The sequence below is a fragment of the Pseudorca crassidens genome, chromosome 10 (assembly GCF_039906515.1).
Source record: "Pseudorca crassidens isolate mPseCra1 chromosome 10, mPseCra1.hap1, whole genome shotgun sequence".
Lineage (NCBI taxonomy): Eukaryota > Metazoa > Chordata > Mammalia > Artiodactyla > Delphinidae > Pseudorca > Pseudorca crassidens.
Genome location: NC_090305.1, coordinates 53783266 through 53808965, shown reverse-complemented (window position 1 = coordinate 53808965; position 25700 = coordinate 53783266). Strand labels below are relative to the sequence as shown.

The 25700-nt window shown below is 43.6% G+C and overlaps 1 protein-coding gene and 1 pseudogene across 7 annotated transcripts in view; one reads left to right on the top strand and one right to left on the bottom strand.

Annotated features, from left to right (window-relative positions):
• OSBPL10 (oxysterol binding protein like 10) overlaps nucleotides 1-25700 on the top strand; it is a 376742-nt gene that overhangs the window by 290397 nt on the left and 60645 nt on the right. For all 7 annotated transcript variants that reach the window (XM_067753588.1, XM_067753586.1, XM_067753589.1 and 4 more), the window contains 2 exons: nucleotides 2647-2857; nucleotides 20171-20325. In XM_067753588.1, the coding sequence (XP_067609689.1) occupies nucleotides 2647-2857; nucleotides 20171-20325 (366 nt within the window). The remainder of the gene's footprint in view (nucleotides 1-2646; nucleotides 2858-20170; nucleotides 20326-25700) is intronic.
• On the bottom strand, nucleotides 11229-11690 carry LOC137232197 (large ribosomal subunit protein uL23-like; annotated as a pseudogene).

The following is a 25700-nucleotide window of genomic DNA, read 5'->3' as shown; positions in this document are numbered from 1 at the left end:
GTACCAAGAAAGATGCTGAAATCTGTCCAGTGTCTGGTCCTTGGTAAGTCTGTAGCACAGGGTCACTCAGGGAGCGCTCTCGGCATTTTGAGCAGGAAAGTTCTGCCGTGACTTGTGGGGCATGTGGCACCCCTGCCCCCTCCCACTCAGCGCCAGCCGTTCTGCAGTCATTGTAAACGTCAAATCCATCCACTGCCGGTTCAGACGTCCTTTGCTGGAGGCTGTCCTGCCTCTTGGCGCTGGCAACAGGCTCCTATAAACACTGTTGAATGCTTTCTAGAGAGCAGATACGTGCCTTCCATCTCTGGGAACCTGCCTCTGTTGTAATAGGGTAGAAGATTCTGGAAGTCACTTTTGTGTTTTTATTACCTGAGATTTGCATCATATTTTATGCTTGTGAAATAACAAGTACTTATCCTATACTATATAATTGGAATACAGTTCTCCTTTTCGTTGATTAAAAAGGAGTATATTCCATATTTAATGGCTTCATTTTACTCACCTTTTAAGCATTATGTTATCGTCCATAGTAGTCAGGAACATAATATACATTTATACATATACATACATAATATACATTTATATTCCATCATTATATTTGCTTCTTCCCTTTCAACACATCATTTTTCTAAGACAAGATTTTATGGTAGGAATTTACAGAAATGCTGACTACAACAAGTAGCTTGAAATCAACTTCTCCCTAAATGTTAGCAGTTCTACATAGAGTTGACTGTCGAAGAGTATAAAAACATTTTATCTTTTTCAGTGTTAAATTTAACCATTTTCTTGGCAAACCTAAACTGATAACGGAGGTATTATTTTTTACTGAATCTTCAGCCATGTTGTCCTAATAGACTATAATGATTTGTGTAGACTTTGTGTCATAAACAGACTCTCTTGCGCCTCAGTGAGAAAAAAAGGGACCCTGGGGTTTCGTTCATTCTTTCAACAGATCCATCAGTGAACAGCACAGATAGAATGGTCCTTGCTTTCACACTAGTACAGATGAACATAAGAAATAAGTAAATTACAAGTTGGGTTGGAAGATGGTAAGTGCTATGGAGAAAAATAAGTTGGGAAGGAGCACAGGAGCGCCAGGGTTTTGGTTGGACATATGATTTTAAATTATGTGGTTCAGGAAGCTTTCCTGAGAAGGCAGCTCTTCAGCAAAGACCTGAAGGAGAAATGAATTCTTATTGAGCTCCTATTATGCCCCAGGTACTGTTTTAAGAGCCAGAATGGCTAGGTATAAACTCTGTAATCTGCAAAAAATAATTTACATGGCCAGAGGATGGGCATGTAATATGTTTAATGTCGATATTTTTAAAAATCTTTTTGAAGTAAGGGCACTGATTTTGGTAAGTAGGATTGCAATGGGGGAGCTTTTTTTTTTTTTTTTTTTTTTAAGGAGATGACTACACAGAGTGATAGGAAATAGCAGAAAGAAAATAGAAAAACAAGCCAAAGCATGGGCTGAGTTTTGTGTCCAAGTCCAGCAGTCCTTACAGAGTATTGCTTCTTCCCAGCTGGTGGCATCTTGATGGTAACAAGGATCCTCCTGGGATGACAGTGACAAAGCAGGAGCGATTGCTTCAAATTAAAGGATGGCTTTTGTGAGGGATGCTTAAGGAACAGTGGACCGGAATCCAGAGAACAGGAGTTGGTTCCTGCCTCTGATGCTGACCTGTGACCCTGTGACCTTGGGCAGGCTGCTTTAGTTCCTCCATGTATCAGCTCGACTGTTTATTTGTTTGCCATGCAATTTATGCTCATCATCTTGCTTAGCGAGATAAGTTGTAAAACAGGAGGGGCATGAACTTCACAAGATCACCAGTGAAGTCCTTTTCTAGTTCTTGAGTTCCTTTCTCCTTCATTTGTCCAAGGAGACACTGCTTGTCTATAGCTTACGAACTGAAGCCAGGCCACAACACAGGGTTACTGGTTTGTCACAGCTTCAGCCATGGAGCAGGGCTGGCTCTAGAACTCCCAGTTTTTCTCCTCCTCCTGTCACCCTACACACGGTGTTAAGGAAGTCGCGGGCTCTCGTAGCATTTTGGGGTCAGAGTGGGTCGGCACTGGTCTCGGTTTGATCTCACCCCCACAAATGCCAACCCCAGATGTCACTTCTGTTTCTTGAACTTCGAATAGGACTGCCAGGGAGTTAGGGATGGATTGCAGCTGGAAGGAAAGCATGGAATTAACCATGCTCTGAGGCAAAGCCACACACTTCCACCATCTCAGATAACCTTCCGTGGTCCAAGGACCTTAAAGTTGGTCACAAGACTTCTATACTTTTAGTATATTTATTATTACCTTCCAAAGATCTGTAAACCGATACACCCAGGTGGCCCCGATGGTCCCTTTCAGCTCTAAAGTTCTAAAACCCTCTTGTGATCAGAGCTCTAGAGGCGTGCCTTTGCGTGGATGGACCCAGGTAGATTTCACCCAGGCCTGCATCATCCCAGGAGGGCTGTGCGCCGAGCACCCTCCGAGCTGTCTCCCACGCAGCTGGCAGTCTGGGTGGTGATGTTGTCTCTCACCACTTCCCCCGCACTTTCATCCACTCCTGTGGTTTAAGCGCTGGCTCCCCGCCTGTGGAAGAGAGGACTTCGACCCTCACCTCCTCGCTGTCTTCCCGTTCCGCAGATGATGACCCAGGTGGAGGGACAGCAGAAGAACCTGGTGCATGCCATCGAGTCTCTGCCGGGGTCCGGGCCCCTCACTGCCTTGGACCAGGACCTGCTGCTCCTGAAAGCTACCTCTGCTGCCACCCTCAGCTGCCTTGGGGAGTGCCTGAGCCTGCTCCAGCAGAGCCTGCACCAGGCCGGTCAGCCCAGCCACAGGCCCGGGGCCTCGGGTAAGACCTCCGGGGGCCCGCCCGGGGCTGCAAGTGCGCGCTCTCCGATGTACGCATGCGTGTGTCTGTCTGCCATCGCCTTCCTCCTTTAAATCCATCCATCTCGCCTTTTATCCAAGCGCTTCTCCATTTACCCCTTCTTCCTTCCCCACCTCGCTTGGGCTATATTTTTATTTCTGTTTTACCCATTAGCAATTGCCATCCTATGCACAATTTAACGTGTTTCCATGAATACTCTGAAACTACTTTGAGACGTGCTGGCACCCTGTTCTCCGTTGCATTGCGTTTGTGAATTTTGCACTCAGTGTTGTGTTTGCAAGACTCATTGCTATGCAGCCTCTAGTCCACTATTTTTTTTTTTTTTTTTGCGGTACGCGGGCCTCTCACTGCTGTGGCCTCTCCCGTTGTGGAGCACAGGCTTCGGACGCGCAGGCTCAGCGGCCTCCGCGGCATGTGGGATCTTCCCGGACCGGGGCACGAACCCGCGTCCCCTGCATTGGCAGGCGGACTCTCAACCACTGCACCACCAGGGAAGCCCTAGTCCACTATTTCTAACTGTGCCTGTGGAGTGCGTCCCCCGACACTTGGCTCCACACCTTCTCCTGATGGACACCCGCCTTACCTCCTGCTCTCTGGACACCCGCTCCCCCATCCATTTCCTGTCCCCTCAGGGCTCGGTATGAGAATTTCTCTGGAATACATAGCAGAAGCATTTCCAGTTGTTTATCAAGAAGCTAGATATAATAATAACCCCCCTTAAGATGCTCCAGTCCTTTTGAAGTGTTTAATCGATAAGCACATAGAAAGATATTAGGGAAGATTAAATTAAATGATAAAGGTGAAAATGGCTTGAGATTGGTCATGTCATATAGAATTGTAAAGTATTAGAAATAAGAGACGAATTGAAGCCTCATGGAGCTTTGTTGCCCAGGGTTTAATTAATTAATGAGAAATGAGGCAGTTCAGGTGATGGAAAGTATAGCTTGGTTATGACAGATAGTCTGTATTTCACGCTTCCCACAAGCCGCCTTTGCCTTCCTCTTTCACCAAGGTTAAAAGCGGGATGTTGGTTTCCTACAGTAAACCGTATAAGGGTAATTCGGATTTCTTTCTGTAATACCCACCATCACGTACTAAGCGCTGATTCTGTCAGCATTTGGCCTCGTCCAGAGGTGGGCTCTTCCCACTGTGGCAGGTGCCTGGGGTCCTTTGTTCAGTCCAGAATGGAACACCCAGCGGCCTCTGGGTTCCCCAAACTGGGGCCAGGGACACTGTCCTGCTCACATCATAATTTTCTCAGAGCAGGTCTATCTTCTTTTTCTTTACTTTTTTTTGGAAATAATTTGAGACGTCTAGAAAAGTAACAAGCATAGTATGAAAAATCCTCATATCTCCAAATTCTCTGAATGCCAACATTTTCTGACATTTGCTTCATTATCTTCTGTCTGTATATAGAAGCCTATTATAATATTCTAACCACTTAAGAGTAAGTTGCAGACTTGGTATATATCTTTACTCTTATATACCTCAGTGTAAATTTCATTAAAAGAAAGAAAAAAAAAAGGACACTCTCCTATGTAATAACAGCGCAGTGGTCAAACTCAGTAAATTAACATGAATACAATCCTCTTCCTAATCTGCAGACCTTACTGAATTTTGCTGATGGCTCCATCAATGTCTTCTGTAACAAAAGGAAAAACATTCAGGTACAGGATACAGGCTGGGAGGGGCATGTGTGTCGAGGCACAGAGTGAAGGCACCCAATCTGCTTTTCTCCTTCCTTCTTCCTTCTCCACTTGAAAAGTGGGACTCTGATGCTGAGTCTCCCTGACTTTTCCTGATCTGGATGGAGCCTCGGTGAGTGCGTCGGGGCTTGGGCACAAATCAGTGTTAGACCGGATGCTTCTCAAGATTCCTAGGATCCCTCTCACACCAGATTGTATGTCCAGCCTCTGGAACAGGCTCATTCCGAGAATGAGTGGATAGAAGCTTGACCCATTTTCTTATTCCTAAAATTCATCCTTTACATTTTTCTTCAGGGTGGCTTTCTAGCAAATTTCTAATTTTTGTTCCTGATTTTCATTGTGTCTCTGGGGTTTTTAAGGGCCTGGAGGGACAAAGCTCGCGGTGGAATTTCAGATGTGGTGACACGTGGAAATGAGGACTATTGGGGTGGGAGGAGGGGGAGACCGAGCAGTGTTGCCGACACTATGCCACCCACCATGCTGCCTTCTGCAGCTCTTCACTGTCCCACCCCTGGCCTGGCCCCGTTTGTCCATCCTCCCTTCCTTTTAGCCATTTTTTTTTTTAACATCTTTATTGGAGTATAACTGCTTTACAATGGTGTGTTAGTTTCTGCTTTATAACAAAGTGAATCAGCTATACGTATACATATATCCCCATATCTCCTCCCTCTTGCGTCTCCCTCTCACCCTCCCTATCCCACCCCTCTAGGTGGTCACAAAGCACCGAGCTGATCTCTGTGTGTTTTTAGCCATTTTTACCAAAGAACTTGGCTGAAGATTGGAGAATAGAGCATGAAGCATCATAAGAGTTATTTTGTTTCTTTGTCTTCTTAACCCTTCCAAAGTTACATTGCATATAACACAACCCCTTAGGTTTTAAAACATTCTGCATGTGTCTTTTAAATCTGTGCCACATGCAGTGGTTAAGAATCCGCCTGCCAATGCAGGGGACACGGGTTCGATCCCTGGTCCGGGAAGATCCCACATGCCATGGAGCGACTAAGCCTGTGTGCCACAACTACTGAGCCTGCACTCTAGAGCCCGCGAGCCACAACTACTGAGCCCGTGTGCCACAACTACTGAAGCCCGCGTGCCTAGAGCCAGTGCTCTGCAACAAGAGAAGCCACCACAATGAGAAGCCTGTGCACCGCAAGGAAGAGTAGCCCCCGCTAGCCACAACTAGAGAAAAGCCCGCGCACAGCAACAAAGACCCAACGCAGCAAAAATAAATAAATAAAGCTGTGCCACACATTTGGGGGAAGAAATGGAATCACTTCCTGCATCCAAAGCATCTCAGTTGCCTGCAGTTAAAATGGATTTCCAGGCTCTCAAGCTAGCAGAATAAGAGAATCTGACAACCCTGGGAGTGTCACCACAAAATGTGTTTGTTTAGAATCTCAGGGCTCTTGAGGTTGATAGTGGCTGTGGCAGACTGACTCCCGCTGATAAAAACATAATGGTTATATCCAAGGAGTGCCAGGCTGGGTTGATGGAAATCAAAATCTCATTAAAGCCAACCTCTGTCGGGGTTTCCTCTAGATGTTCAAGGGGCCTGGGGTGGGGCGTGCAGATCCCCTAGCACAGCCGGTATCCATGGGCATTGTTCTTGAAATTTCTATGCTTTCTGACTCCTGCACTGATTTTTTTTCCTTCTGCCTCTCTTCAGAATCAAAAATTAATTTGTGGTCTTGCAGCATTTCATCTTCCGTAGCCTCTCATTGCATCTTCTGGGGAATGTGTCAGCTCTGGAGCCTTTGTCTGCAAATGTTGCTCCCTGATCCTGATTTCATTTCAAACACGCAGAGCAACTGGACCAATGTCCAGAATTACCTGAGCGTTCACCTGCTCCCACCTATGCATTTCAGGCTCTGGGCCTGTCTCTGATGTTACCTCTAAGATACGCGGGACTGAAATGCTTCATTTAACTTCTGTTTATGAAGAGGTTTATAGTTAAAATTAATAAAGTAACTTGGCTTTGTGGCCAAGGCTTGTGTTATGCAGCTCTCCTCTGTCCTGTTGACTAGATCTCCTCCAGCATCTTGATGGAGGCAGTTGATTGACGGGGTGGGGCAGGTGGGCATCTGGTTTCCTGAGTCTAGATGTGTGCCTCTGATTTTACGTGGAGAGGCAGGCAGGGCTGCTCCAGAGATGGCTGGGCTGCTTGGGAATCTGGGCTTGAGGGGGGTTCTGGAACCTTAAAGTGGTCTAGAGGCAGAGTAGTCTGCTGCCTGTGCTTCTGGGTAGTTCCTCAATTGCACCCTTGATGCGGGGAACTTGCTTCAAAGTCAGTGCAGACACCTGTGACCAGACCAGCACGTTCTAGTGCGAGGTCAGAGCTGAGTACCAACGAATGGTGGGTGCAGGGCACGTTGGGAGAGAACATTGGGGTCGGAGCTGCTGGAGCGAGGATGGCAGAGCCTCAGGGAATAGCCGGATGATGCCCATGCCCTTGGACATAAATCAGGGCCAGAGATCAAAACAAGTGTAACTGAAGAGAGGAGAACCGGAGCGGAATTTAATATGTGCTTCTTCACTTGCCCTTCCAATGACTTTTTCATTCTCTTTTAAGATTTGTGGGGATTGTCAGTTAATAAGCCAGTTGCATTGGTTCCTCCTATTTTGGGGTTTGGCCAACAGGGTCAAATCGGTGACACTATTATTATAGGTACTCTTCTTGGCTTTTCTGGCCCGTTGCCGTCTTCCTTCTGCTCTGCTTCACTTTTTTCCAGAAACAGCTTCAGATTCTCAACCTTCATCTCTTTTCCCCACTCAGAGATTCTCTTTGCTTTGCTCTGTCTCTTATACCTTCTTTCTCAATACCTGCTGCTTCTGGTGAAAATGAGTCCCACATAAGTCACCTTCCCTTATTTTGTGATTAAAAGCCAAGATAGAAATGTGACAGTTCCTTCAGTAAACAGCATATGGAGAAAATGGACAAGCTAGCATTGCAGACTATTTCAGATGGTAGTTTTTTTTTACAACTGTATAAACAGATTTTTTGAGTGGCAGCTCCTCCGTAAAGAAAGCAGTTAGATCCTAACATTCCAGCTTTTCATCATAAATATGCCTTATGTTTTTCCCACGTTTGTCAATGTCAGTCTTATTCCATTTGGGAAAACCCCTCTCAGGTTGACTGAACCTGGGAGGCGTGAATTCACTGTGTTACAGGAAGAGGCAGGGGACCTTCCAGGGACCTTCACCTGTCACTGGCCTCTGAGCAGAGGTGTCACAGCCCTGGCACGGGCACTGCAGCTCCCAGCACTCAAGCAGGGTGTAAACCGAGGCTAAGGACAGAGGAAGACAGTTCCACGGTCAAACCTTAAAGCCCACAGTTAAATCTTCTGTAGCTTTCTTTCTGCTTCTGGTTGGTTCAAGGAACCAGAAACCCTTTTTTTCCTTCTTCCTGGCATTCTTCTGTCTACTTAGGCATGTTGTGTGAGGAGATGCAGGCATGTGTCAAAGCCTGGTTTAAGGACTGGGTTTGCCATTTGGTGGACATCTGATCCTTTGTCTTCCTCCTCTCTTCTGTTGGATCATCTTTGATGGTCTCCTGCTCACAAAGGTTAAGGTGGACCAGAAAGTGGAAGGTAATTAACATGCAGTTACCTGATTGACACCAGTCAGCAGCCACATGGTAATATTTGATCCCAGTCTTCTTTGCATTTGTACTTGCTGGTGTGTTTGTGATCTTCTGAGTCACTTTCTATAAGTGAGGCATATTTTCTCATCTGTCAAACACATCAACAGTAACACACACCATTAGCCTTTGTGCCACTAAGAAAAAGCTGCCAATTAAACTATGACACGCCATTGAGTGTAAGATGAGCTCCAACTTCAGAGTCGTCAAAATGTGAAAATTGCTGTGTCTTCCGATTAATGAAATATGGTTTAGACTTGCATTTTGTTTTATGACACAATCTTGAGAATCTATCTTTCAAAAGAATAACGCAGTCCGTTTATTTTTTCCCTTACACTGGTGGTTGTTTTTCTGTTGGTCTCTGTTACACTTTTTTTTTTTTTAAATAAATTTATTTATTTATTTGTGGCTGCGTTGGGTCTTTCTCTACTTGCGGTGAATGGGGGCTACTCTTCATTGCGGTACGTGCACTTATCATTGTGGTGGCTTCTCTTGTTGTGGAGCCCGGGCTCTAGGTGTGCAGGCTTCAGCAGTTGTGGCTCGCGGGCTTAGTTGCTCTGCGGCATGTGGAATCTTCCCGGGCCAGGGCTCGAACACGTGTCCCCTGCATTGGCAGGCAGATTCTTAACCACTGCGCCACCAGGGAAGTCCCTCTGTTATGCTTCTTGTTTTCATGTTTCTATGCTGCTTTTCTTGTTTCCTCTTATTTTGCTACACAGATTGTATTCCCTTTTCTTTAGTGTTTTGGGAAAAAATATGTACATAAATTCTAGTAGTAGTTACAATGCATTGTTCATAAGCATTCTTTAACTTGTGTTTTTCTAATCATCAAAATCAAGAATGACACTGTGTCTTCACTCTTTCCTTTAGTGCTGAAGACTTAGAATACTTTAACTTCTTTGTTTCTCAGATAGACTTCCCAATTTTTGGTAATATAATATGGGGGCTATTGTTATTAGTATTTAAATATTAATTGAATACTTAATAATGCGTGATAATGATTAAATCTCTTTAAAAGAATTTTAACTTCATAGTTGTGTAATCATGTTTATAAAAAGTATTTAGGGGCTTCCCTGGTGGCACAGTGGTTGAGAGTCCGCCTGCCAATGCAGGGGACACGGGTTCGTGCCCCGGTCCGGGAAGATCCCACATGCCACGGAGTGGCTGGCCCTGTGAGCCATGGCCGCTGGGCCTGCGTGTCCAGAGCCTGTGCTCTGCAACGGGAGAGGCCACAACAGTGAGAGGCTCGTGTACCGCAAAACAAACAAACAAACAAAAAGAAGTATTTAAATTCAGTTCTAGGACTGGGACAGGATGAAATGAAGTGAGGCACCCACCGTGAGCACACATTTAAGGGTGCCAAAGTAATTAAGGTAAATGCTATTTTAATGCAATATCTTTAAACCAAAATTATTGCAAAAAATCCAGGATGAACAAAATATCAAAACCTTAAATAAAAACAGGATTAGATAGTGTGAGGCAGGTGAGACTGAGTCCTTTAAGACAATTTTTGTTTTGGCATTAATTTTGATTTAAAAAATATTGCGTGAACATGTCATTTATCTTGACTACTGAGTGGTTTGGCGCCTCTTTAAATCTTACCCCTGGACAAGTGTCTTTTTACTTCCCCTGAGTCCCAGCCTTGCTCAGCTCTATGTTCAACTGGGTTCATTGCTCACTGCCAGTCCTTTTATACAGCTTCTCCAGTCTTGAGTTCTTAATTCTGCTTCTTTTCTTCATGTATTGGGATATGTCCTCAAGTCGTTTTTTTCTCCCAGAAGGTAGAATATTTTCTGAGTCTCTGCAGCGCTGCTCAGAAGGCATACAGTGCAGAGTTTAAGAGTCTGGGCTCTGGAGCCAGGTGGCCTGGGTTTTCATCTCCCTTGTACCCTGACACTTACCAGCTCTTGTGCCTTTTTGTTTCTTTACCTGTCAAGTGGACATAACAATAGGACCTACCCATGGGTCGTCATTAGGATTAGATGAGTTCACGCACGTAAATTTTATATGGTAGTCCTTGGCACCTAGCAAGAGCTCAATAAATGCTGACTCTTTTTGGCAGAGGAAAGATAATTTGTCTGAAGATAAGCATTATCCCCCCAGCCCGCACCCACCTTCAAATCTGTAGACTTTTATTTGCATTATTCTCTTCATCTACTCACCTTCTGGTGTTTAGCAAAATCCAAGACTAGCTTGATTTCTTTTTTCCTTTAGGGCAGGTCAAACTTTTCTGCCTAAATGCTTGGAAAATTTTTTCTCATGTTTTTTGTTTAATTAAAAAATGTTGCCAAACTTCATGAGCCAGGCAGTCATTATACTACTCTAGTTTTGTATGTGTTTGAAATTTCAGTGAGAAAAAGCCTAAGAAAATATCGCCAAGCTGTGTCTAGATGTGAGTCTTTTCCCATTGGTTTTGCTGGACTGAGGTGGGCTGTTTTCAGCAGAACCCAAAGCCCTCTCTTCCGCTCGGGCTGTGTTTCTTTACTTCTGTCACTGTTTATTGTTTCTGTCCCACTGATCTGATCTCTTTACTTTAGGGTCTCTGTTGTGTATCTTCTGTCTTATGTTCTGTCTCATTGCTGGGCTTGTGCCCTTTGCAGCTGCTCACTGGTAGAACTTCATCTTCTTGACACACTACTTACTCGACTTTCTACATTGTAGATTCTACTTTTTCCTCGTTTCGGTATTAACCTTAATTCTGCTAATGTTGACTTTGTTTCCTTATAATAATTCCTTTCTGCCTCTATCTCCTTCTTCACCTCAGTCTGTTTTCTTCTTCTGGCTCTCTGTTCTTGTTTCATAGCGGCTACTTTATTTTGTATTGTTGCAAGGATACACCTCTCCTGATGTTTTCTCTGACACCTTATGTTAGAAATTTCAGAGATATATTGTTCCTATGAGTATCCTTCTGAGGATACTGTTTCTTTTCCCAAGCACTATAGGGTCCTTTTTTTTTTTTTTTAACTAGTGAAAACTTTTACATTTAAAATTAGCCAGCTGGACTCAGTTTAGATGATCCCAGTTTTGTTGGCAACATCCAAAGCATCATAGTCAGGAGCCAGTCGAACATATGCCTTCTTCTCTCCATCAGGCCTGATGAGGGTGTTCACCTTAGCCACGTCAGTGTCATAGAGCTTCTTCACAGCCTATCTAATCTGGCGCTTGTTGGCCTTGGCATCCACAGTGAACACCAGTGTGTTGTTGTCTTCTGTTTTCTTCATGGCTGACTTGGTGGTGAGGGGGAACTTGATGATGGCATAGTGGTCAAGCTTGCGTCTCCTAGGGGTGCCCTTCCTGGGATATTTGGGCTGCCTCCGGAGCTGTAGTGTTTTGGGCCGTTGGAAGGTGGGCGACATCCGGATCTTCTTTTTTTGTGTGACCGTGGACACCTTTCAGCACTGCTTTCTTGGCCTTCAAAGCCTTTGCTTTGGCTTCGGCTTTGGGAGGGGCAGGGGCTGAGAGAAGGAAAGAAAATGAGGGTGTGGGCGTGCTCACTACTGGTCTTGAGGCTGGAAGTGATTGATTTATACACTCGTTTTCATTCACTCTATATTAGAATTTTCCTCCTTTATCCTCACATGAGGCAGCTCTATCCAGACACCCAAACCAGTGGCTGGTGGTTAGAGCCGCTGGACTGGTCTGAGGCGGTCTTCTCTCCTGTCCTCCCTCACTGGTTCTTTGATGCTCTGACTCCACAGAATGTACAGAAAACTGCATTAACCAGCATGCATTGCTACCCCCACCCTTCCTGTCCTGGTCTTTGTCTCAGGATGCTGTGTATCACAAGCAGGCCAGACTCTACTTCCTGCCCTGTTGTCTGTCTCCTGGTTATCATCTCTGAATGATGGTGGTGTGGAGGGGAGGGAGGGACAGAGTTAAGGTATGGGAGTAATGGACGGAACATTGTCCCGATTGCCTAGGAGAGCAGATTTCATTTTTTCCCTTAGTGCTTTTTTAAGTTTTCCTAATTATTCTAGAGGACATTTACTACTTGCATAATAAAATAAAATGAAGAGAAAGTAGTACCCCTGTATTTATGAGACAGCTGCCCAGTATTTAAGATATGAATCCAACTTCAGGTCTCTGAGGAGGAGTTGGTCAACAGGACAGGTAAGAAGTATCTTTCCACCTTTCTTAGGGAAGATTCTGGGTCTTGGAACCCTGGGTTGGTTTTCTTAGTCCAACCCCATCCACCTTATTATTTATGGGGATTCTTCATAAGCCTGTCCTTAGCTCATCCTTCAGCCTTTGATTTTAGTGTTGTGAGTTTCTAACTTTTTAAAAATGACATCAAGGACTGATATATGGATGCCTTTTTGCCATTAAAAAAAAAAGTTGTGGTAAAAATACAAATTAAAAAAATTTGGATTGGTTCAAGATGGTGGAGTAGAAGGATGTGCTCTCACTCCCTCTTGCGAGAACACTGGAATCACAACTAACTGCTGAACAATCATCGACAGGAAGACACTGGAACTCACTAAAAAAGATACCCCACATCCAAAGACAAAGGAGAAGCCACAAAGAGACGGTAGGAGGGGCGCAATCACAATAAAATCAAATCCCATAACATCTGGGTGGGTGACTCGCAAACTGGAGAACACTTATACCACAGAAGTCCACCTACTGGAATGAAGGTTCTGAGCCCCACGTCAGGGTTCTGAACCAGGGGGTCTGGCAATGGGAAGAGGAATTCCCAGAGAATCAGACTTTGAAGGCTAGCAGGATTTGATTGCAGAACTTCGACAGGACTTGGGGAAACAGAGACTCTACTCTTGGAAGGCACACACAAAGTAGTGTATGTATCGGGACCCAGGGGAAGGAGGAGTAACCCCATAGAGATTGAACCAGGCCTACCTGTTAGTGTTGGAGGGTCTCCTGCAGAGGTGGGGGGTGGCTCTGTCTCACCATGAAGACAAGGACACTGGCAGCAGAAGTTCTGGGAAGTACTCCTTGGCGAGAGCCCTCCCAGAGTCCACCATTAGCCCCACCAAAGAGCCCAGGTAGGCTCCAGTGTTGGGTCACCTCAGGCCAAACAACCAACAGGGAGGGGACCCACCCCACCCATCAGCAGACAAGAGGATTAAAGTTTTACTGAGCTCTGCCCACCAGAGCAACAGCCAACTCTACCCACCACCAGTCCCTCCCATCAGGAAACTTGCACAAGCCTCTTAGATAGCCTCATCCACCAGAGGGCAGACAGCAGAAGCAAGAAGAACTACAATCCTGTAGCCTGTGATACAAAAACCACATTCACAGAAAGATAGACAAGATGAAAAGGCAGAGGGCTACGTACCAGATGAAGGAACAAGATAAAACCCCAGAAAAATAACTAAATGAAGTGGAGATAGGCAACCTTCCAGAAAAAGAATTCAGAATAATGATAGTGAAGATGATCCAGGACCTCGGAAAAAGAATGGAGGCAAAGATCGACAAGATGCAAGAAATGTTTAACAAAGACCTAGAAGAATTAAAGAACAAACAAACAGAGATGGACAATACAATAACTGAAATGAAAACTACACTAGAAGGAATCAATAGCAGAATAACTGAGGCAGAAGAACGGATAAGTGACCTGGAAGACAGAATGGTGGAATTCACTGCCACAGAACAGAATAAAGAAAAAAGAATGAAAAGAAATGAAGACAGCCTAAGAGACATCTGCGACAACATTAAACACAACAACGTTCGCATTATAGGGGTCCCAGAAGGAGAAGAGAGAGAGAAAGGACCCGAGAAAATATTTGAAGAGATTATAGTCAAAAACTTCTCTAACATGGGAAAGGAAATAGCCACCAAAGTACAGGAAGCACAGAGAGTCCCATACAGGATAAACCCAAGGAGAAACACACCGAGACACATAGTAATCAAATTGGCAAAAATTAAAGACAAAGAAAAATTATTGAAAGCAGCAAGAGAAAATACTTAAAGTGCTGAAAGGGAAGAAGCTACAACCAAGATTACTCTACCCAGCAAGGATCTCATTCAGATTCGATGGAGAAATCAGAAGTTTTACAGACAAGTGAAAGCTAAGAGAATTCAGCACCACCAAACCAGCTCTACAACAAATGCTAAAGGAACTTCTCTAAGTGGGAAACACAAGAGAAGAAAAGGCCCTATGAAAACAAACCCAAAACAATTAAGAAAATGGTAATAGGAACATACATATTGATAATTACCTTAGATGTGACTGGATTAAATGCTGCAACCAAAAGACACAGGCTTGCTGAATGGATACAAAACAAGACCCATATATGTGCCGTCTACAAGAGACCCACTTCAGACCTAGGGACACGTGCAGACTGAAAGTGAGGGGATGGAAAAAGATATTCCATGCAAATGGAAATCAAAAGAAAGCTGGAGTAGCAATATTCATATCAGATAAAATAGACTTTAAAATAAAGAATGTTACAAGAGACAAGGAAGGACACTACATAATGATCAAGGGATCAATCCAAGAAGAAGACATAACAATTATAAATATATATGCACCCAACATAGGAGCACTTCAATACATAAGGCAACTGCTAACAGCTGTAAAAGAGGAAATTGACAGTAACACAATCATAGTGGGGGACTTTAACACCTCATTTACACCAATGGACAGGTCATCCAAACAGAAAATTAGTAAGGAAACAGAAGCTTTAAATGACACAATAGACCAGATAGATTTAATTGATATTTATAGGACATTCCATCCAAAAACAGCAGATTACACTTTCTTCTTAAGTGCGCACAGAACATTCTCCAGGATAGCTCATATCTTGGGTCACAAATCAAGCCTCAGTAAATTTAAGAAAATTGAAATCATATCAAGCATCTTTTCTGACAACAGTGCTATGAGATTAGAAATCAATTACAAGGAAAAAAATGTAAAAAACACAAACACATGGAGGCTAAACAATACGTTATTAAATAACCAAGAGATCACTGAGGAAATCAAAGAGGAAATCAAAAAATACCTAGAGACAAATGACAATGAAAACACGATGATCCAAAACCTATGGGATGCAGCAAAAGCATTTCTAAGAGGGAAGTTTATAGCTATAAAAGCCTACCTCAAAAACAAGAAAAATCTCAAATAAACAATCTAATCTTACACCTAAAGGAGCTAGAGAAAGAAGAACAAACAAAACCCAAAGTTAGCAGAAGGAAAGAAATCAGGAATATCAGAGCAGAAATAAATGAAATAGAAACAATACAACAATAGCAACGATCAATAAAACTGGTTCTTTGAGGAGGTAAACAAAGCTGGTCCTTTGAGGAGGTAAACAAAATTGATAACTCATTAGCCAGACTCATCAAGAAAAAGAGGGAGAGGACTCAAATCAATAAAATTAGAAATGAAAAAGGAGAAGTTACAGTGGACACCTCAGAAATACAAAGCATCATAAGGGACTACTACAAGCAACTATATGCCAATAAAATGGACAACCTGGAAGAAATGGACAAATTCTTAGAAAGGTGTAACTTTCCAAGACTGAACCAGGAAGAAATAGAAAAAACGAACAGACCAGTCACAAGTAATGAAATTGAAACTGTGATTAAACATCTTCCAACAAACAAAAGTCCAGGACCAGATGGCTTCACAGGTGAATTCTATCAAACATTTAGAGAAGAGCTAACACCCATCCTTCTCAAACTCTTCCAAAAAGTTGCAGAGAAAGGAACACTCCCAAACTCATTCTGTGAGGCCACCATCACTCTGATACCAAAACCAGACAAAGATACTACAAAAAAAGAATATTACAGACCAATGTCACTCATGAATATAGATGCAGAAATCCTCAACAAAATACTAGCAAACAGAATTGAACAACACATTAAAAGGATCATATACCATGATCAAGTGGGATTTATCCCAGGGATGCAAGGATTCTTCAATATATGCAAATAAATCAATGTGATACACCATATTAACAACTTGAAGAAGAAAAACCATATGATCATCTCAATAGATGCAGAAAAAGCTTTTGACAAAATTCAACACCCATTTATGATAAAGATTCTCCAGAAAGTGGGCATAGAGGGAACCTACCTCAACATAATAAAGGCCATATATGACAAACACACAGCAAACATCATTCGCAATGGTGAAAAACTGAAAGCATTTCCTCTAAGATCAGGAACAAGTCAAGGATGTCCACTCTCACTACTGTTATTCAACCTAGTTTTGGAAGTCCCAGCCACGGCAATCAGAGAAGAAAAAGAAATAAAAGGAATACAAACTGGAAAAGAAGAAGTAAAACTGTCACTGTTTGCAGATGACATTGATACAGGTGACATCTGATAGGCAGATGACATAGAGAATCCTAAAGATGCCACCAGAAAACTACTAGAGCTAATCAATGAATTTGGTAAAGTTACAGGATACAAAATAAATGCACAGAAATCTCTTGCATTCCTATACACTAGTGATGAAAAATCTGAAAGAGAAATTAAGGAAACACTCCCATTTACCATTGCAACAAAAAGAATAAAATACCTAGGAATAAACCTACCTAGGGAGACAAAAGACCTGTATGCAGAAAACTATAAGACACTGATGAAAGAAATTAAAGATGATACCAACAGATGGAGAGATATACCATGTTCTTGGATTAGAAGAATCAATATTGTGAAAATGACTCTACTACACAAAGCAATCTAGAGATTCAATGCAATCCCTATCAAATTACCGTTGGCCTTTTTTACAGAACTAGAATAAAAAATCTTAAAATTTGTATGGAGACACAAAACACCCCGAATAGCCAAAGCAGTCTTGAGGGAAAGAAACGGAGCTGGAGGAATCAGACTCCCTGACTTCAGACTATACTACAGTAATCAAGACCATATGGTACTGGCACAAAAACAGAAACATAGATTGGTGGAACAAGGTAGAAAGCCCAGAGATAAACCCACACACCTATGGTCAACTAATCTATGACAAAGGAGGCAAGGGTATATAATGGAGAAAAGACAGTCTCTTCAATAAGTGGTGCTGGGAAAACTGGACAGCTACATGTAAAAGAATGAAATTAGAACACTCCCTAACACCATACACAAAAATGAACGCAAAATGGATTCGAGACCTACATGTAAGACCGGACACTATAAAACTCTTAGAGGAAAACATAGGCAGAACACTCTTTGACGTAAATCACAGCAAGCTCTTTTTTGATCCACCTCCTAGAGTAATGGAAATAAAAACAAAAATAAACAAATGGGACCTAATGAAACTTAAAAGCTTTTGCACAGCAAAGGAAACCATAAACAGGACGAAAAGACAGCCCTCAAAATGGGAGAAAATATTTGCAAACGAATCAACAGACAAAGGATTAATCTCCAAAATATATAAACAGCTCATGCAGCTCAATATTAAAAATACAAACAACCCAATCCAAAAATGGGCAGAAGACCTAAATAGACATTTCTCCAAAGAAGATATACAGATGGCCAAGAAGCACATGAAAAGGTGCTCAGCATCACTAATTATTAGAGAAATGCAAATCAAAACTACAATGAGGTATCACCTCACTCCAGTTAGAATGGGCATCATCAGAAAATCTATAAACAACAAATGCTGGAGAGGTTGTGGAGAAAAGGGAACCCTCTTGCCCTGTTGGTGGGAATGTAAATTGATACAGCCACTATGGAGAACAGTATGGAGGTTCCTTAGGAAACTAAAAATAGATTTACCATATGACCCAGCAATCCTACTACTGGGCATATACCCAGAGAAAACCATAAATCAGAAGGATACATGCACCCCAATGTTCATAGCAGCACTATTTACAGTAGCCAGGGCATGGAAGCAGCCTAAATGCCCATCAACAGACAAATGGATAAAGAAGATGTGGTACACATATACAATGGAATGTTACTCAACCATAAAAAGGAATGAAATTGGGTCATTTGTAGAGACGTGGATGGATCTAGAGACTGTCATACAGAGTGAAGTAAGTCAGAAGGAGAAAAACAAATATCGTATATTAACGCATGTATGTGTAACCTAGAAAAATTGTACAGATGAATCAGTTTGCAGGGCAGAAATTGAGACACAGATGTAGAAAACAAACGTATGGACACCAATGGGGGAAAGCAGTGGGGCGTGGAGGTGGTGGTGTGATGAACTGGGAGATTGGGATTGACATGTATACACTGATGTGTATAAAATGGATGATTAGTAAGAACCTGCTGTATAAAAAAACAAAATTCAAAAAAAATTGGGGGTCCTAACCATTTTTAAGTATACAACTCAGTAGTGTTAAATACATTCATATTATTGTACAATCTCCAGAACCCTTTTCATCTTGCAGAACCCTTTTCATCTTGCAAAACTGAACCTCTATACCCAGTAAATAACTCTTCCCCCAACCCCCTTTTCCCCACTTTGTCCCCTGCCCTTCTCCACCATGGACATACAGGCTTTTTGAAACATACACTCTTCTTGAAATTGACCATCTCTGAAAGTCTTAATGGTCATCCATTCATTCAGCACAGATTTAAGGAGCTCACACTCCTTGCCAGACCCTGTTCTAGGTTCTGGGGATACAGCAGTGAGCAAGGGCAGTGTTGTCCCTGTTTTTAAGGAGCTAATGTTCTAGGGAGAAGAGGAAGGCAGACAATAAACGAATGAACAGGGTGAGTTCAGAGAGTGCTAAGAGCCGTAAGACAGTAAACCAACAGCTGGGACAGGGGGTGCCTCTGGGGTGCTGCTTTGGCCAGCGAAGTCCCCCGGGGCCTTTCTGAGCACGTGATCGTTGAGCAGACCCCTGGATTTACTCAGGAGATCTCCTCCCCCAGGTAGAGGAACTAGAGGCTGGCAGTCTGAGCAGGGAAACAGCACACACAAAGGCTCTCGTCCCTTTGAAGAATGGGAAGAAAAAAAAAAACAGCCTCACTTGAGCGTTGTGAGCAGTGGGAGAGAATGAGGAGATGCTAGGCAGCATCTGAGGTGCTGAAGGGCGGCTGAGTTCTAGTTCACGTGAGGTTGTCTGCACTTGAGCCCACCTTTCCTTCATCACTCACTCCTGTGCTCAGGCTGAGAACAGAAGCTCCAGATTCAGCTGAGTTTGAAGCCTATTTTTTTTCTAATGGCAGAATTGCTACAGGGTAAAGAAATCTACCTCTGATCATTCCTGTCCCCCTTAGCAAGCATATATACAACTATTCTGTAATAACCCATTACTCTTGGAAAGATCAGTATTAGAAAGTTTTTTTTGCTGTTCCCAAGGGTTGAGGGAAAATCTTTAAAATGCTTTATAAGGAATCCCTGGTGGTCCAGTGATTAGGACTATGCATGTTCACTGCTAAGGGCCCGGGTTTGATCCCTGGTTGGGAAACAGATCCCAAAAGCCATGTGGCGTGGCCAAATTAAAAAAAAAAAGAAAAAAAGCTTTATTAACAGCAATATGGTAGCTAGAATGGCATGACCGCATCCATCCTCCATACCCATGTCTGTCCATGATGTGGCTTCCTGACTTCTGCCACCCGAATGGACTTCGGCCACATCTAATGGCCGATCACACGTGACGTGATCACACCGCAGCGTCTTTTCTCAGCTGTGGTCATCATGTCAATGGGCATTCAGACTGCATTTCGAGCAGCCCATACCCGATACAATTTGACTCTTGTTTTTATTGTAAATATTTATAAGTATTTTTGAAAAGTTAAAAAAAATAAGAAAAACACCCTCAAGGAAGTACAGCACATGTGAATTTTGTCCAGGGACAGGGAGAGACACAGCCTATGGTCATTACGCAGAAACTCGTTTATAAATAGGTGACCTGAATCTACACTTAAATCCACTGAATCAGCTTAAATCCTCTATGGTCCACTTAAAATTGGACCCACTTCAAGTCGGGTTTCTTCAACAGCATGGTATGGCTATTTCTTGAGCTCTAAATGTTGGATTTGGAAAATACTTGGCATCATTCTAGGTCTTTATTTCAGAAAGCATCCTGGGATGGCACGGGCCTAAGTCACACTCCACAGAGCAGCTGAAAAATGGGACACTGGGCTCTTTGCCATCGGCCAGCGCCAGCATAACCTGGGCCATTTTACCCAACTCCGTGGAGGATGAACAAACCTGCCCGCCAGAGCCAGAGGTAAGCTCGCCAGCCTCTCTTCGCACCTTTCATGGCTTGTGTTAGCGCTTGTTCAGAAGTAGAGTAATTATATTTGTAACTTGCTCACCGCTGGGTTTTAAGAGGAGACAAATTATAAAATGGAAGCATCGCCCAGGGAGACAAAATCAGCTCCGTGCACGCCTGGCGCTCCTGCTCTTGTGCCTGGCAGCTGCCATGGGCGAACGGTGATCCAACTGATGCGGAATCTCCCATTTTCACTGAAATGGGAGTCGTTTTCACGTCATGTGGGAGAAACTAACACGCCCACTAACGTGATGCCTGTTGACATGATGGGAGTGGTTACAATCTATTATGTCGCTCCCCTCAATATTGGCTTCTTCGTGTGATTGTGCTAATAATATGAGCTCCTTTCTCCTATGCTTGATCCCCGCATGCTACACAACCGGGCCAGCCCAGGGGCAGTGGCTGGGACTCTTCTAGGCGTTGCACTAGCCCAGGTCCAGGGAGGAGCAGCCCTGCAGACCTTCGGGGCTAGCCAGGCCCCCACAGGCTCCCTGGACCCAGTCATCTGCCCACGCAATCTCCGTGACTAACTGCGCCTCTAAGTGGCAGCTGGAGGGAAGCCAAATGCAGCCTGCATTCTGTCAATTTCCCCGGGTGTCATAAGTGAATTTCTCTTTCTTGGTTGCACGTGTCCTGTTGACAGGATCTCGTGAAGTGGGCTGGGACCTACTTTAACCATGTGTTAGAGGTGGTTCTTCATTTGAATTGAAATCACTTTAGCCTGAAAATTGTGCAGCAAAATCTATTTTGTAAGGTTGCAAGTCCCAAGGCAGCTTCTTCAGTCAAATGGTCTTGGTTATCCATTGAAATGTTTCTCCAAGCTTCACGTGATTCTATTCTCCGAGGGCCGCTTGAGGGCTCAGGTCTTCCAGAGGCAGGATCGGCCTGCCTGCAAGTATTTCATCAGCATCTGTAAGGTGACTTTGCAGGGTATGAAACGATAGGGGATGTGAGATTTTGAAAGGTATCTGCCTCTGCCTGTACACCGAGTTTCAGGGGGAAAACACTTGTAGCTGACGTGTGGGTGCCTCGCAAGGTAAGTTGGCAACTGAGAAGATGTCGGAGCTTGCTGTCAGGTAGTTTTTTTGAGAGCCTCGGGGGGGTCACGTTTGAGGAGGTCGTGCTTAGCTGCTAAGGGGTTGAGAATTCCAATCACCTCCATTCTGTTGGAAAAGAACCTTTGGGAGTTCACACCATAATACACATACCTAAATCTTGCTCTAGAAAGAAATTAAAAGAGAAGTTCTTAGATCTTTAGAAATAACTGTTTAGATCTTCATCCCCAGCAGCATCACGGGGAAACCCTAACAGAGGCTGTCACCTAATAAGCTTTTTTTTAAAAAAATGATTATTTATTTACTTAAGTGTAGTTGATTTATAATGTGTTCATTTGTACTGTACAGCAAAGTGATTTAGTTACACATATATATAATTATTAAATATTCTTTTCCATTATGGTTTATCACAGGATATTGAATACAGTTCCCTGTGCTGTACAGTAGGACCTTGTTGTTTATCCATTCCATACATAAAAGCTTACATCTGCTACCCCCAACCTCCCACTCTATCCCTCCCCTAACCCCCCACCCCCTTGGCAAGTACAAGTCTCTTCTCTATGTCTGTGAATCTGTTTCTGTTTCATAGATAGGTTCACTTGTGTCATATTTTAGATTCCACACATAAGTGATGTCATATGGTGTTTGTCTTTCGCTTTCTGATTTGCTTCACTTAGTATGATAGTCTCTGGTTGCATCCATGTTGCTGCATATGGCATTATTTCGTTCCTTTATATGGCCGAGTAGTATTCCATTGTATATATGTACCACATCTTCTTTATCCATTCATCTGTTGATGGACATTTAGGTTGCTTCCATGTCCTGGCTATTGTTAATAGTGGGGCTGTGAACATAGGGGTGCATGTATTTTTTTGAATCAGAGTTGTGTCTAGATATATGCCCAGGATTGGGATTGCTGGTTCCTATGGTAGCTCTAATTTTAGTTTTCTGAGGACCCTCCTTACTATTCCCAATAGTGGCTGCCCCGATTTACATTCCCACCAACAGCGTAGGAGGGTTCCCTTTTCTCCGTGCTCTCTCCAGCATTTATTGTTTGTAGTTTTTTTTTTTTTTTTTTTTTTTTTTTTTTTGCGGTACACGGGCCTCTCACTCTTGTGGCCTCTCCCGTTGCGGAGCACAGGCTCCGGACGCGCAGGCTCAGCGGCCATGGCTCACGGGCCCAGCCGCTCTGCGGCATGTGGGATCCTCCCAGACCGGGGCACGAACCCTTGTCCCCTGCATCGGCAGGCGGACTCTCAACCACTGCGCCACCAGGGAAGCCCTATTGTTTGTAGTTTTTGATGATGGCCATTCTGACTGGTGTGAGGTGATACCTCATTGTAGTTTTGATTTGCGTTTCTCTAATAATTAGTGACGTTGAGCATCTTTTCACGTGCCTGTTGGCTGTCTGTATGTCTTTGGAGAAATGTCTACTTAGTAACCTGATAAGATTATTATTAGGGCTGCTGATCTTCCCTATTCTGAGTCCTTCCTAGTGTACGTGCTGCCTTTCCTGTGGATGCTTTTTCTAACCCTGAAGTTTGAAAGGGTTAGTCTGTTCTTTTTACATAAAATTATTGCCCACTTTGCTTTGCCAGTCAATAGCATTGGCAGAAGATAGTATATCATTGTCCAGACGAAATAACTAGCTCCCAAGTTCAACTTTTAAAAAATACTTTGAAGGAGAAGAACTAGGGAGAGCTTTTAAGTTAGGAACAATCATTAATTTCTGATTGTCGTTTTTGCTCTTACTCCTTTTGTCAGAGTGATAGGAGGTATTCTCTGGTACTCTCTTGCAGCAGTGAGAGGCTTATGGGGTGTGATGCGGGTGTGAATGTTTTCTGAGAAGGAAGGATTAGAGCTCTTTTGCAAAGACGTCCTTCATTTTTTCCAGTGACAGCTCTGGTAGATGATTCTCACAACCCAAACAGCTCGTGTTGGTTGGACACTATTTTTATTTTAGGCCATTGTGCTTTGTCACTTTTTTTTTTTTTCTTGTCCTAACAGTTGAAGAAGCTAGCCATAGCCACCCAGTAGTTTTCTTGTCAGAAAAAGGAAAATGTTTCCATTGCCTCCCTTTTGTACAATTTGGAAAAATAACCCAAGAAGGAATGAAGTGAAATTCCTTATGAGAAGGTTTCTTATCCCTTTTGATGTGGAGAATGTAGTTACTATGTGATCATTGGGAGACTAGGAATTGTAGTTATTGTGGTGCTTTAGCCAAATATTTTCTTCTGGCTTATTGTTTTGATCATATTAGGTCTTTAGGAGCATAAATTAGGGTATAAAACATACCACATCCTAATGTATATATATTTTTTAATGCCATCAAGCAATTAACTCAATCCAATTCCCATCAGACATAGACTGGGTATCCTACAATTCAACTCAATTCTGATACTGTCCACCTGGAAGGAGCGTCAGATCTCACAGGTGAAGGGCTTCAGTCCTGCAAGACTGAGCACCCCATCAACTTCAGACGCCAGTCACATATCCAGGTTGTCACCTGTGCTTCTGACCAGCCGGCTGTGGATTGGAGGTTCCCATGTCCTCTTCCTCAGGCTTGATTAATTCGCTAGGGTGGCTCACAGAACTCAGAGAAACATCTACTAGTTTGTTACAAAAGGATGTAATTCAGGAACAGAAGGAAGAGATGCATACAGCAAGGTCTGTGGGAAGGAGCTCGGAGCTTCCATGCCCTCCTGCCCTCTCCGAGTGCACCACTCTCCCCACCAACCGTGAAGCTCTCTGAACCCTGTTCTTTAGGGTTTTTAAGGAGGCTTCATTACATAGGCATGGTTGATTAAATTACCCTCCAGGCCCTCTCCCCTCCCTGGAGGTCAGGGGTAGGACTGAAAGCTCCAACCCTCTAATAACCGGGGTTGGCTCCACTGGCAACCATCTCCCATCCTTAGGGGCTTTGCAAAAGTCATTCCTTAACATAACAAAAGACACTTTAAAGCTTTCATCTCTTAGGAAATTCCCAGGGTTTTAGGAACTCTGTGTTGGAAATAGGGACAAAAAAGCAAATATATATTTCTTACCATAAATCACAATGTGACACTCCCCTCTGCTGTTTCTGGCTTACCATAAAACAACTTACAGATACCTGGAAAATGAATGCATTTTCAAGCTTAGTCTGTTTCATTCTCAACAGAATAGAGCTCAGAAGAGCAGCGTGTATTTAATATGTGTGTTACAAGAGAATTGTGGTTGGCTCTGTTATCAGATGCAGTGATCTCAAAATTTTATTCGGCTGGGGCTGGGGCTGGGACCCACTAAATGTGAAAATGAAATATTCTTCCATAACAAAGTGAGTTAGGATCTTGGTTTCCCCGTTAGGAGAACAATATTTCAACTCTCTCAGCACGGTTTGAAATTTAAGTTTAGACAGAAAAGGGTTTTGGTGGTGCTTTCTTTGTCGAAGAGAGCCTTGTTTTAGGACAGGAGGAATGGTGACTGGGGAGATGAAGTACTGGGCCTGGCGCTCTTGACCTTCCACCCACCCTCCGGATTGGAAACCTACCAACGCACGTCCACGTTGCAGGCATTCTCCCAGGGAGGTTTCTAAATTCATGACGGTTTCCTCAGTGCATTTGTCTGAGAGCTGGAAGCTGAGGCGGGGACCACATTCCTTCTGCTGGTGCTGCTGGCGGACAGGGTCAAGGGGATGTGAGTATTTAGAGGCAGGTGCAGTGGCCAGACTCGTTGTTCTGGGGCCTCTGTCCCCCTGCGCTGGCAGGAGAGGCTGTTGTGGCCGCAGCGCCGGCAGCATCCCGACACTTGGATCAAGGATACCTGCAGTGGTGTGTCCTTGCATGAAAAAGTCTAAGGGGGCCTTCTGTTCTGGCCTTCCGCCAGACCAGTGATGCTATAAGCACCTAATTCCCATATCAAATCCCTTCCTGATTGAAATACCTGGAGTGGTTTCCATTCCTGGCCCTGGATCCTGACTGGTTGGGCTGTTGGCATAGGGAAGCAGTGGGTGGCATGGGGACAATCCTCAACGGCAGCTCACATGTCACCATGTTTACCCACCTTCCTGGAGGCTGTTTCTGAGAGACAGAAACCCTAATTTTTGGTAAAAGTCAGGGTTATCGAGGTAAATTCATAAATAATGAAATTCACCCCTTTAAAATGCAATTTTACCACTTCTGAACTTCGATCTGTTACAACAGTTCCATCGCTTTCCAAGATTCCCTTGTGTTCCTTTGTGTTTAACTCCTCCCCTAGCCCCTGGCAAGCGCTCATCTGCTTTCTGTCCACGTAGTTTCG